The sequence below is a fragment of the Nilaparvata lugens genome, chromosome 3, assembly GCF_014356525.2.
Source record: "Nilaparvata lugens isolate BPH chromosome 3, ASM1435652v1, whole genome shotgun sequence".
In the NCBI taxonomy this organism is placed as follows: domain Eukaryota; kingdom Metazoa; phylum Arthropoda; class Insecta; order Hemiptera; family Delphacidae; genus Nilaparvata; species Nilaparvata lugens.
The window spans coordinates 55,456,730-55,471,832 of NC_052506.1; the positions used below are offsets into that span (position 1 = coordinate 55,456,730).

At 34.2% G+C, this 15,103-nt stretch overlaps 1 protein-coding gene across 1 annotated transcript in view; it reads right to left on the bottom strand.

Annotated features, from left to right (window-relative positions):
• Positions 1–15,103, bottom strand: part of LOC111056134 (ribosomal protein S6 kinase alpha-5) — a 105,600-nt gene that overhangs the window by 12,036 nt on the left and 78,461 nt on the right. Inside the window, exons 5-6 of the mRNA XM_039422838.1 lie at positions 12,777–12,887; positions 8,621–8,704 (exon numbers count right to left, since the gene is read on the bottom strand). Coding sequence (XP_039278772.1) covers positions 8,621–8,704; positions 12,777–12,887 — 195 coding nt within the window. The remainder of the gene's footprint in view (positions 1–8,620; positions 8,705–12,776; positions 12,888–15,103) is intronic.

The window sequence follows — 15,103 nt, forward strand, 5'->3', positions numbered from 1 at the left end:
AGTTTTGCTTGTTTACTAGCGCAAGGCCGCTTGCAAGTTCGCGGAGACTGGCGCTGGCGAGAGTGAAAGTAAAAATGTAGAAACAGCAACACCAATTTCTCCTCTGGCCTACTTTCGTCTGCTACAGTCAGCAAACTATCAACATTCACAGCAATGCTTCCCATTCAACCTATGCTGACAGTGATTGGTGATCTCAAACGCGCACCATCTTCGAATCTACTCTGACACTGCTGATTCGCGAAATCAAATGCCAAAACTAAATGCTGATCCACTGAATAGAATGGAAGAATGCCACTTCATTCATCAGATGGGCGCTGTTTGATGAGAGCGACTCGTGATGAACAACAAAACTCGGCTGATGTAATTTGCTCAACGCTTTGCCAATCAGTTTGAACATCTAACAGGAAAATTGAATGAAATTTGACTGGTACAGACCTGATCAAGACTAAATACTAATCTGCATATCATGAACATGAATTCAAAATTTGTTTTGGACTGTAAATCTTTGTAAATGACACATAAGCTGCGTTTACACCAAAGTTATTAAAAATAACGTTTAAATAAAATAATAAAGTTATATAAAAAATGTTCATTTTCCGTCCTTATAGATTCTATCAGATTGAACGGAACATGTTCATCATGTGTATGATAAGTTTTGTTCAATCTGATAGAATCTATAAGGACGGAGAAATAAACATTTTGTCAATAACTTTGGTGTAAACGTGGCTTTAGTAATAATTTAGATTTGAAATGTTGTATAAATAGAAATGATAATAGTTTTGGACAAAAGCCTGTTGGGCCATTTCCAAAGTTATATTTTTTCAATATGTGATGAATGATTGAACAAATATTAATATATCAATCAAAGTCAATTTCAAGGAGATTCAGTATTCTAAACTAGAACCATAGAATAGCCAATCTAATTATGGCTATTCTCTCCTAAACGTTCGAAGCAAAAACAGAAATGATGGATGTGTCTATTTAGGGATTGATTTTTGGGTATAAATCTTGAATTAACTGATCAAACCTACTTTGTAGTATGAATTACGATGATCCAGGATTACAAAAGTTCTGGTGCAACTGGGATATTTTATAGTTTTCTTTCCTTTGCCTTTGTCACCTCAATTCGTATCCATATTCGTATTAGCACTTTTCTCCAGAAGTGAATTTGCATCACCCTATCATTATCACTCATCCGTAAGTTATACACTAGATGTTGTAATTTATATTATTTTCAAAAATAAAAAAAAACATTCAAACTAAAGGCGAACCATGCAAAGTATACTTTCAGTACCACAAGGACACCATATATATTTTCAGTGACCTCAATCCCATCATCAACTTATCAACACATTCTCTTGATTTATCAACCACTGTAAATGAAATATGGTTTCCAACAGAAGTGCAAATTCAGAATAGATTGGTGTACTTTTCTATTGGTCAATGGAAAACATGCAATTAATTGACAGGATGAAGGCACCTGCTCCTAGTAGGGCTTCGTAATCAACGTGAAGTGTTATCGTTATCGCTTATCGTAGAATCATCACCCATATTGATCCGCTCCCGTTCGGTTTGACACGTTTTGTGGTCGTTTATTATATCGTCGCCAGTCGCCTCTATCACACTGCTTTCTACCAACCATAACAATTGTCACATCTATCTGTTTACAGCGAGTTACATTAATGATGGACTAACTTCATTAATCCCATGTTTGATAGATTTTAATGAGAAAGAGTGTGTTCATTACTCAATAAATAATCTATTTTTAAATAAATTTTAAATATTATTGTTAAAATTATTTTGTTTTACGGTACTGTGATTTGAATTAACATAAAGTATATAGTGATTGGACAGTTTTCAATATTCTATTCAGCAAAATATAATACTGTAGTTTCATAAAACCCAATCAACCGGGGTCTTATTTGATAAACCAGCTTAAAAATATCTACCAAGTACTAAGGTAGGCTGAATGATCACTACATTGTTGAAAGTTTTTAATAGACAGTCTTCAATCATACAAGATTGAAAACACAGTCTTGAAAATATAATGAAAGGCCTGATCTGCTGATAAATTAATAATCCATAAAATGAGAGCGACTCGAATACTGAAATGTCTGTATGGAGAACTTAATTTGATTAACCGACTCTTCTACAGCAACTACAGTACTAGGAAGTAAGTGTCCATAAAAGGACAAATCATACTGGGCGATCATCCCAAGTTTACAGTAACACGGTTGGCCCTCCACCACACCGATCATTCAACAAAATTGTACAAGATATCGATCAGGAAAGGGTGGGGGAAATATCCATTCACAAGTACCCCACAGTACTTATTAACCAAAGTAGAAGCTTCCAATGTTTCAACTTCCAACAAGCGGCACACGAACTTTGACTTTGCGAGCTTCTACCCCCCTCCCCCACTGCCAGAGAGGGTACCAGCCCCCCAAACAGCGACCGTCCTCCTGACCCACTTGTCTGACCTACTTACCCTCCCCCGGCCCCCTCCCCACCAAGATAACTGCACGATTACGTTGGATTGCAGCGCGCACACAACAACAGAGCTACAAATATTTCACTGACACAATCGTTCCACGGTTTTTCATTTTCATTGCTGGAAAGAGCAATGGAGAGAGTAATAAAACCACAGAGAGAGAGAGAGAGAGAGATTCTAGTAACATAACTGCGGTGCTCCAGTTAGCTCATGTAGATGACAAGGCGAGAAAATTATATAGTTCATCATCATCTGTCTCCAAAACATATAATCCAAATCCTTCTCAATGTCATATTAATCTAGTGTACATATTAGTTGGAATATTAATGCGAGTATGTTGTAGAGACAACTGTGTCAACATAGACTACGAGGGATGTGCTTTATTTTGAAAAATGTACGATACATCATGTTTTTCAAATTTAATAATAAATGGATTATGGATTCATATTCATATGTAATGTCTAGTATAAACTTATTACTTATTACCTTATTTTGTAATAAAGCTATTACCTAAGTTGATGAATAGCACACAAAATAAGAGTTGAATAGATTAATTTATTGCTAAATAATTAATTCCAGTGAAGGTTTTTCAGTTTTGAAAGTAAGTTCAATATTTATTATACTGTAAAAATAACAATGAGCGCTCAGTAAATGCGCACCTACTCCATCAATTCAGCCTACTCAATAACTCAATTCATTTTATTCTATTTGGATCACCAATTTACAAAATTCATTTTTAATTTTTATGAATGTTGAAAATTTTCTCATTTTGGTATTCTGATTCAAATATCGAAAATGATGATATTGAATATATATAGAAAATTGAATTCATCATAATTGATTACAGAAAATCATTTCCAACTCGTTGCCCCTAAAACTATTTACTGTGAAACATTTTGAATAGGGAAATCAATTCTTAGCCAATAATTGAATTTTTCTTGATATGCAGCACTCCCAAGTACACAAAATAAAATTTTACTGTACTAAAAACTTCGTATTTCCACTGTAATTCGAGAAAAATAAGTTTTGAACAGTCAGTGTAGTGTATTGAACAGAAGTACAGCGACGAACATTCCGTAATTGCAAATAAAGATATGGACAGACAGGTTTACGTGACTTACAACATTCACTTTCACTCAGGTAATCCTTGAGCTAATTACCCTGAAACGCACCAGCACTAACTTTCACATTCGCCAAACCTATCAGCAGCAAAGCTCAAGTTCAAAGATAACTTCTTTGTTGTGGCTATTTTAAGCTCAACTTACTTTGAATACCGGCCTCCTTCCACCAAGGCTAACGCAATTCAAACAGTCGATAGTACAATACTTTTAAATATTTTAAATAACTAATAGAAGTACGCAATAAATAATACAGTACTCATAAGCTTTCAAGTGTATGAAATTATAATCAATTCTTCTGAAAATAATGATGAATAGCCTAAAACTGAAAATAGAAATATTTTCAACATCAATGAATTTCTCTTATCGCATGATGAGAATACTGTATGTAAAGTACCTACATATTTTTTCTGGGGCTTGAACTAACAGCAATGTGTTTTTTATTTATACTGCGTGATGATACTCTTTAGAACCAAGATCATAACACTGTTGATTACAATAAAGTAGATGGAAACAATTATCACAATATTTTTTTTGTTTAAACATTTCAATATGTCAAGGATATTAATCTTCAGCAAATCAAATATTAGGTGGAATAAAATTGTAGGAATTGATAAAAAGTGAATGAAAATAAGATGAGAGTCTCTGGAAAAATGTATTTGGATGAAAAATCAGTCTTTATAACTTATAGCTCCAAAACAAAATTTGTATCGAATTGTAATACAATTTAAACGTTTACAACATAAAGCTATGGATACTATGAAGACCACCAAATGCAACAGAAGAGACAATACATGGAAAAGCCAATCAAGCTAATGGAAGACTCATTTTATGTGAGGATGATTAAATGAAACCATTGGAAACTAGTGAGAACGTCATATTATCGCCTCAGATTAGTTCAACGTTTCGTTTCTATGGTCTCGTTGAATCCGATTAAAATTGCACCGCACAGATTCAAACGATGGGAAATTACTTTTTGATAGTCGAAAATCACGAGTCGATAATAATTGGAGAGTAACAGGATAGAATTTTCAGAGAGCAATGGGTTATTCTCTAAATAGAGTATTCAATTATTTTGTTCTCTTTCATATGTAGAGGGAGACTAAGTAATTATTTGTTATACCTAAACTTGAAAGAAATTAATGGCAGAAATAATGAAAATATTGTAAATTTGATATTACATTAATTATTATTCGAGTATAATAATTATTATAAAAACATTACTATCCAATGATCTTCTGATGATACGAAGGCAGAAATGTTCTTCTAAAACAATTTATGAGGAACACTTTGAAGAAGACCAAAAAAGAAAGAAAAGATAGGAGAAGTAGAGAAGGAGGAGATGACGGATCTGTTCGCATCCATCCTCTTATGCAAGAAAACTGACGAAGACGTTTTTTGGAGAGCAGACAAATAAATCAAGACGCTGAACACAGAGCAGACAAGTAAAGAATCCATCCACTGCCATTGGGTTGATGAAATTTTCATCTCCATCAGCACAAAGAATACAAGTGCCTGGCTTGTGTATCGTCAAGGTGGGTTTCACTCAACGAATAAAGGCAATCTCCAAATTAAATGGATTTTGATTTTTGGAATCGACAAGCTTTTGCATATAAATGAAATTATTGGAAATAATTAGAATCCGTTTTTCAAATTAATGTACAGAACTTCATATAATGGAACATAGTGATACAGTGTCATCTATTGAAATGCATTCACTTGGGATACCGTCTTTGTGAAATGTTATTGAAGCTATAATATATTGTTTTTAAATTTATATAGCTTACTGATTTATTAATAATTTTATAAGGTATGAATGACCGAACAAAATTGAGGTTTCTCTCAAAATAATGTAAATTCTTGGTGCTTCTGTGGGACTACTTAAAGGTCCCTCCTACTAGTACAAGGAAAAGTCTTATAAGTTCAGTTTATTACTTTTAAATCAATTTCAGTATAGGCTACAGAGTTGTGAGAGTGGGCGAGTGATTTATTTTCTTGTCATACATGAAACAATTAATCTAGCCAGAGAACCAGTGCAAAAACGGGCCGCAAATTGAAGAAAGAGGACCTGCCAAAAGTTGATTGCTATTAGAAGAGGAAGTAAAGCAGAAAGAAACGAAAGTGAAAGTAACAAGTAAAATTGGAGCGGATGTTGGACAGTAGATAATTGGCCCCGTTAAAACTCATTCCGGAGAAAAATATTTCAAGTTGATATCTGATAGCTGTCAAGGAAAATGACACATGATCGGAATATTGAACGATTGCTGATGGCCGATAATCCATTTGCAAGCCAATGAGGCAACATGTTGACATTTGTAGAGCATTTCAGTTCCGATTCAAACTTTGCAGAGGAGCCACACTAAATAATTGTTGTACCATGTAGAGTGAGTGGGGTGTGGGGTAACATCTATCTAGTTACATAATTGCAAACTAATTATATAACCTGAAAATAACTATTAAAGTTACTGGTTGACACGGCCTTCAAAACAGCATGAAGTGATACACTCATTCTCTAACAAATTATGGAATTTATTCGGTTGATCAATGCAATTTCTACGTTTTAAGTGGTCAATTTCTACGTTCGTGATTAAGTGGTAGAGTGGACAATATTGTCCAAACTTCGCCACATAAATAAAACAACACAACATAAATAAGAAAGTCATTCTATTCTATTCTATTCTATTTAAGCGATTTATTTAAGAGGAAAAATAGTTTCAGTTGAAAGTGAACCACCAAGATAAGAAGAGTAACTGAATTTCCAAGTGAAAATAAGTATAGAATTTTCCAAATGAAATTATTTTTCAATTTATTTTTCTCATGAATTATTATCAGGACAATAATAAATTGGTTCCATATTCATTCTTTGTATCTTATTCAAAGTCTATTTATTAAATAATCTTATACCTGCTCTATTACTTCTTAGCATTTTTCTACTACTAATTATTTTTATAACTCTTATAATATATTACCTATATCACCCATAAAAGTTACAAGTCATCAATGAGGTCTACTGCAAGCTAACCCAACCACACCCCACACCCAGCAGCTGCACTAAGCAGACAGCACTTTGCATGAGTCTGTTTATGAATTCATAGCCGTTTTGTCGTCTTGAGATTGAAATCTTGCCAGTTTGTGAATGTCGATGTCAGTCAGCCGAATGAATCAGTCATTGTTATCGGGTGGAGGATCGCTGGTGGCTGGTGAGAGTGTTTGACTATGGATCAACCCTTCCCCTCCCCTTTTTGGACTCTTGAACTGCAGAATGCATTATTGAGGGGTGGGAAGGAGGGAGGGGGTGACTCTTGGCAGACGGAGTCCGTGACCTCCAAACGACCTTGGACCAACCAACATCATCACTCCTCTCACATGATCGAGTACAGATCACCTGGTTGCACTTTTATTGGTTGTCCAGCCCAACAATAATTCTCCCAGCTCTTCTCAACCATCTCTAGTCGACCTCACTCCTCTTTCCCATTCTCCTTTTTCTCCTTCTTCACAATTACTCTCGTTTTTCTTTTAGTTCTCTTTTTATTCTTCTATTTCTCCTTTTCCCCTCATCTTTGTCCTTTTTCTTATCTACTACATTCTTCTTATTTTTCCTTCTTCATATATTTGTTATTCTCCTACTCTTTATTCTCTCCCCCATTATTTTTTTTCTTATCCTTGTTCTTATTCTAGTTCTAAGTTCGTGGTCTTATTATTTTCCTTCTTTTCTTTCTACTTCTCCACTGTTCTTCCTCCATCTCTTGAATTTCTGATTGGCTTCACTTGTTACTAATCAACATGAATGGATTTCCACCGAAACACGTACCCCATTCCATTAAGTTTTAACATTTTACTGGAACTGAAAACTACTGGAATAGTTCAAACTTTACAATGCAGAATGCTTCTTCCTCTAATAAGCATGTTATTAATAACCTAAATAAAATAAACTTGTGATTAGATAAAGATACCCTGAGGAAAATTTATGACATCACATTATTGACTTCAAGAATTAAGATCGAAGGCCCGAGTTACATGAGTATCATTGAATCATCCCAGCCACGCAGGAAGGACATCCCCCCCATCCTAACCAATGTCAAATGAAACATGCAATAATGTCAACTGTTCGCGTTCACATAATATGCAAGTTGATTGCATACGGATAATTGGATTTCTATCTTGATAATGAACCGTACAGGGAATCTGTAATTGAAACTCATACTGGATGCGTTCTGATTGGCATATATTCTCAGGTGAGATGTTCTTTACAGTGTGATATGCAGTCGTGATTGTGAAGCACAGTAATGGCAATAGTACCAGTTAATGAATGTACTATTCCCTACTACTCAACACACAACACATACACTTGATTTGTAATCAGCTCCCTTCAAATCAGTAGCAGACATAGTAATGTAATGTATACATATATTACAATGGATGAAGACTGCAGAGATCACTATTCAAATTCAAATGATCAAAAGTGAGTGGTTGGTGAACTGTAGCAGACATTCAATATGTTGCTGTGCTTTCCCGACTATGATAATCGAGAATACACATACCTCTCTCTTTGTTCTATCGATGAATCAGGATTAAGCATGCTCGAGTCTCTCCTCTCTCCTGATAGTTTTTCTATCAGGAAAACAAATATTGACAGGAATACACGGTTAGCTATAGCAAATTCAGTATAAGCTTTACTGCACAAAAATATTTTTTGCACACAAAAGCTTTCCTACCTATGTTTTTTGACAAATCCACTCATTCTCTCCTCTATTGAAATAGTGCTTTTCATTATAACCCATTGAATGAGAAACTAATACATCACACACATTCTTGGTAGGATAAGCTGACACAAAAAATCATCTATTGCAGTGTTGTAATTGATAATAATTCCTAGAAGATGGAATGCTAACAAAAATGCTGTATTTAGCTAACAAAAAGCTAAATACTCCACATGACCTTTATGCATCAAGAGGGTGGAAAATTCAAGAATAACTTGAATTAAGAATCTAAAACAGAGAATTTTACTTACAATATCATGTCCCGTACTTCCTCCACGCACGACTTCTGGAGCCATGTACTCTATCGTACCGCAAAAGGAATAGGCACGCTGCTCCTGTTAAAAAAGAAAAACAATTATAAGATAAAAAGATATAGAACAGAACCAATGAAAAATGGGATTGATAATATGGATGAATAATAATATAAAATAATGGCGTTAAAAAAGTAATTTCAAATGGATTAATTAGTGTAGAGCTGTGGTACAGTTATGAGCAAGTAATGTTTTGAACGTAGTTGTCAACTAATACAGACAGTAAAGTCTGTATTAACCACAAATTCATAAATACATCAAAATAATACCGACATTTCCAAGATTCACTTAATTAAGGAGCTGTTTATTAAACATCAGTTTAATTTAGAAAATAGATTGCACTGAGAGCCTTGACGGTGTGATGAAATTCTGGAAAGTAACTCGATAATAATGAGCTGTTATAACTACGCTCACGGTTACCCAAATGACCTACCTACTTACTGGTAGTCGCATTACTACTAGTTACGGTGACAATATGAAACGTCTATTAGGTATGAAATCACTGAAGGCGAAAATGTGGCTATTGAGATTGTAATATTACATGATTATCAAGAATTATGTTTTAAGTTGTGGGCAAGGATGATAAAACGGTACTATTAATCTAGTAAGTTTATTAACGAATAATTGTGACAATTTATAGTATTTTATTATTAATCTCAGTACCTTTTCAATATGTATATCCTCCACAATACCATATTCTTAACTGCAATGCACACAAAGGATTTATTCCCCGCTAATCACATGTCCTATATTGTTAGCTGCGACTAACAAACTTTTCACTCCTATTCTTTACTTGAGCACATGTATTTCATTTTAATATAGCATATAAATGAACCTTTTTCGTTTTTAGTAGAACAGCATTCAAAACAACGTCTCTTTGAGCTTCTTTGATGAGAAAGTTTACTACATTTTCATAACTACTTGAATTAAAAGTATATTATATTTTTAAATGTCTGTATTTTAAAATATTTCATTTTTTCAGAATGTTCCAAATATTGAACAAGTATCTTCATTTCCTCCTATATTATCTAGTGCGTACTATCAAAACAATTGAATTCATGTTCAAAGCGAACAATAAATATCTTAAATAATAATTACTTTGTTTGAAAGTAATCAAAAAAAGAAAAACCACTCTTGTCCTTGACAGCACGAAAAAACAAATAAACATAGCAAGATAACTATTATTGAGTACATTGGTCCAACAGCAGAACCGAACCGAGCCCCCAAATTTATTATCAGTCTCAAGGCAAATCCAATTCGTTCAATTAAGAGAATTATCGGCAATCCACACTCTATATTACGCACGAGTTGTTTATTGCTGTGGAATACAGCGTGCAGTATATTATTTCAGTTTTGCCTGTCAACTTTTAAAAAATGTCACGGGCATTCAAACGAAAACAATTCGTTTCAATCTCAGACTTTCAAAAGTTATCTATCAATTATTACAAAGTACGATAGAACGGTTAGTTTGTTTTGTAATATAGTGTCTGACGCAAAGAGTTGATTGTACAACAATAATAACTCATAATATCACTGAGACACCCACTGCATGTTCAATCCCATACTAAATGGAATCCATCTAAATAGATAAGAATAAGGAAATAGATGGACTCAATCACTGTGGATCTGTTCAACGCAGTCACGATTTTTTGGAAAATAGATTTAATGAAGCATTACAAAGCATTAGAAAGCTCTAATAACCGTAAACTACTTGTAATGTGTTATAAGAAACTCCGATTAAGAAAATCGATTACTATATCTAAAATGCTTACCATAAGATACACATGTTAATTTTTAATATATTTATTTATTCATAGATTATAGACAATATAATCAGGTAGCTTAAAATCTATCAATAACAAATAGGTATTATGAAAGTTTTTTTTTCAATTGGGAAATTTACAATAACTGAAATCAAAAGAAAACTGAGTGTATGCTCAACACAGGAAAGCCCATTGAGAAAGCTAATAGGCATCATACGCTTGCTTACATGTTTTTATCCTTTTGATCAGTAGCAATGGGTAGTAATGGGCACGATTGGAAAGTGATGTATTGTTGTGCAGAGCTGCTGCTATAGAGCCCCAACACAAGTATTATAGAGAGAGCCAAGTTGTGATTAGTCGAGGGAAAATCTGCACATGGATAAGCTGCAAAAACAAAGCTCGCGTTGCGCTCCAGTTAAGAGCTCAGAGAGGGAAAGAGAGATATTGAGAGAGCAATATTGGCAGTACAGTACAGGTAAAATTAGCCCTATTCACATGTTGTATCTGTGAGCAGGAAGTTATAGTATCACAAACCACTACAACTACACTGTGAGTAAGAGTAGATTTGAGTTGCTGCTACAAACGAATTCATTGGAACAACTAACTATAGCCTACGTGCAGTATATTTATATCACAACTTGGCAAATGAGTTTCAACGGAACGCTTTGCTTTCTTCAAAAGTGAGAGACGACATCTAATAAAAGGTTCGTCGAAAAACATGGAAAACATCCCTCGAGCAAAAACCAATCGACAGAGATTTTTACGTATCGATAAAAAACTTTTCGTTCCACGTGAAAGGTTTGTGCGCCGCGCGAAAAGAATCCCCTTTTCGATTCCCCGATCTTCTCCTCCTACCTTTCCATCTCCTTTCTCTTCTCCTCCTCACCACCACCTCAAATTGATCCTTTGATGAAACGCGCACAACCAGCAAAGCTCCACGTTCCACTTTTGCTATGCAGCTCGCACTGTTTTAAATGAACTTTCAAGCTGCTGTATGTAAAGCTTGGCTTGAAGATATTATTCCTCTCATATTTTACGAAAAACAAGAGGAATACTCCGCACTAGTAAAGTTTGGATTGGTTTATCGAAAGTCCAAACTATCTGTTCATGAACAACTTTTGATCTTCCTAGTTAGATGATGCCAAGTAATGATAATTAGTAGATGTATTTTCGTAGTTTGTTAGAAATTAAGCCCCGTTTGTGAAAGGCAAAATATTTCTCAAATGAAATAATAGTCTTTATAAGAAGGTCTTATATGAAATTTGACAAAGTTTTTTAAACTGTCTTGAACTTTTGCACAAACCTTATGTAATGATAAGAAGTTTTATTATTAGAATTCGACAATTTTGTTAATTTATTGTTGATTTTATTCACGTTAGAAATCATAAGTGGGATTTATTCATGATCTTAAATTAAAATTTTTAGTAAATTAATTTGATAAAGATATTCATCAGCAGTGAAACAAACATATCCAAAAATAGTTGGGATGAGATATGAGACAAACCAAAATGACAATATTCAACACACTGTTAGTTATGTGAATCTCTTCAGATTTGTTCAAAATTTTGTTCATCACATAGGAAATTCCAATATCTGGTTCATTCTTCACTGGCAGTGATGATTTGCAATATAATTTAACGAATTTGGATCCGTCAAATACATTGATAGATCAACAAGTAGTATTTGAATTCTATCAGACAACTCTAATCAGATGATTAGTTCAGAATGATTAGTTTAGTTGATTAGTTCAGAAATACTGAAGTTATCGACCCATAATTCAGTTAAGGATTATGCTCTTACAATTCAAGATAAAACAAATTCCTAAACTAGAGGGAAGACACTGAACTTGTCTATTGTCTAGTCGTATTGCGAGGCAATTTGTGAAGAGATTTTTGGCCATTGCCCTGGACGAGATAAAGCGAGGCTAATGGCGTTGTTTGTTGAAGGAGATACTTCACATGTGTCCGGGAGAGAGATAGAGAGAGGAGGTAAAACACATTCTAGGAAGCGATTTGTCTCACATTTCGCTGCTTTTCAAGCATTACTGAGATTGATGATAATTATTCTTGAACGAATAAGACATTGATGCTCTCAATACATCAAAAATAGTGGTATTGACGACATCAATGTCTTATTCTGACAATTATGGAGAAATACCAAATTTCTTCCCATACAATCAAATTATGATAATAAATACTTATCATAACAATGCAATTAACAAGCAAAATTGATAGTAATCTACAAAAGATACGTCTGAAATCTAGACAATGAACAAAATCTGAAATGGCAAGGCTTATTTGATGAAAAAATGAGTAATTCAGGGGAGAACTTACGGTTTCATGGGGTAGGAACTCCTTGCTTAGGCCAAAATCGGTCAGTACTATATGACCAGAGGAATCCAGTAGTATATTTTCAAGTTTAATATCACGGTAGATGATTCCCAGCTGAAACAAAGTAAAATATTGCAATTAGATTATTTTTCAAATACATTGCAAATCTTATTAAACTGTCATCATCGTGATTCAAACACGGAACTCAATATGGGTATATGGGTATATATATAGGTGTATTATTTCTAAATTATGTTCCAAACCTTTCATATTATGTTCATCCAATTATATTGGCAAGACAGATTGAAATCTGACCGATCTGAGGAACTCCCTTCATTATGTCATGAAATGAATAATACTGTATTTTTATCGTCCAAGAAAAAATATTCATAGAAATACCTATAAACTTAGATTAATTGTTGCATTGCAAATCACCATACACTTATATCGAGTGGCTACGACTAAAATACACTAAAATAATTGTCGCGATTACAAGGGATGATATATTATTATCAAGTAAATATAATTCATCATTAAATTAATTTACCGTTCAAGTTATCATTGGACAAAAATAAGGATAAACTGTTTAACAAATAGTAATCCTGTTATTGATAGGGAAAACTTCACTAGTTTTTTCCCGTATTGATGCCCATAAAACCGGTGATATAATTATGTTAACCGTATAGAAAAATTTAAGAAGCCCACATTCCAATTCGCCAAAAATAATTTTAGCTACGAGTACAAAAAGATGAAATCATGAGTAATTTTTTTCAATCCATACTCATCAGTCTCTAATCTATAAAAAAAAACCTAACTTCCACTCAGTGTCACTTTAAACTATCAGCATTGGTTGAATGGGAACAAGTGATGCTATTCATGGAGAATGATGATGAAAGTTCAAAGTAAACCTTACTAAAGATATTTTATCCTACAGTGCCCTCCCCTAAGGCCTAAGCACACACAATATCCCACCTTGGCAGGAAGTTATTTTCGATCGGGCTCGAAGGAAGCAGAGCAGACTATAGAATGTAGAATGTTGAATTAAAGAATTGGGCGTGGGTGCTCTCTACTCTACCAGGACAGTTTACGGTAACTTTAGCTATACGACACATAAAAACTATAGAATGCTTGGTGAAACTAGACGTACCATATTTTTACTATATATTTCATAATAAATATGTATTTCTGTATAGCTATATACACTACAGCTGTAATGTAAACGATAGATAATATATATTTGTACAATTTTATATTCTACTCTGGAAATGTGTCCCAAACCTGGAAGAAATTCCCTCAACCCAGCACACAGCAAAAACGACTTGCAAAGCTGCAAATAGCCTGCAAGAAGCCCAGCTGCTGAATGGGTGACGGGTGAGGGGGTGAAGGTGGTCCCTAAGAGGGTGTCTGTCTCGTCTGGAGACTTTTAAATCAGAGGAGGTGATGGAGAGGTGGTGGAGAGGGGGAACCATAAGGTTCATGGTTTGCACCTGGCGCGTGCAACATGAACTGCATCCTGATCCTGACACACCTGCGCGTCTGCGCAGTCTGCACGCACGCACGCACGCAGCTCTACACTCACGCACATGGCCAGAAGCATTGCAAAACTGATTTTCGAGATTAACTGATAAGAAATAAGTACAATTGAAAAATAAATAGTAACGTTTTGTTAACCAAATTTTACCTTCTTATAGAAAGTTTTCTGTAGCAAGAGGAATGTTTTACTTCCCAAAAAAAACTAAAACTACTACATCAACTACAGAAAATATTAGATAAATTACAATTACATACAATAGTTAGTTACAAAAAATGGAGCTGGATAGTGTTTTAAGGGATATTTACTATAATATAAGGATATCAGATAATTATTTACAATATGAAAAATAATAATAATTAGTCATGATAAGTTGATGATTTTAAAAACAAAAATCACAATATAAGATGATACAATGTTTCACAAATAATAATTATCCAACTTTTAGCGGGTATTTCTATTTCTACTCATCAAAAGCAGCTGTATGTTCAACGGCAACTTCCGATATTTCAAACAAATTATGAAGGGCATTTTCCATTTTTGTTCAATGGTCCATTTATTTTCATTTGTGGCCTCAATTTTAATTTTTAGGAGAGGTGGTCTACTTCTAACCATTTTCTTTCTAGTTCCCTTTAACTGTAGAAAAACACAATCAACAAAAGGATCGGAAAATACTGAGACAAGGTGGGCAGATAGAACACAGATTGAAAAAATCTTAACCGGTCAACGCCAGTTCAACGAAGGTGGTAGCAGATGCAGAGGATAGGAGGTGCACTGGCACTCGCACTGCACTCTTCAC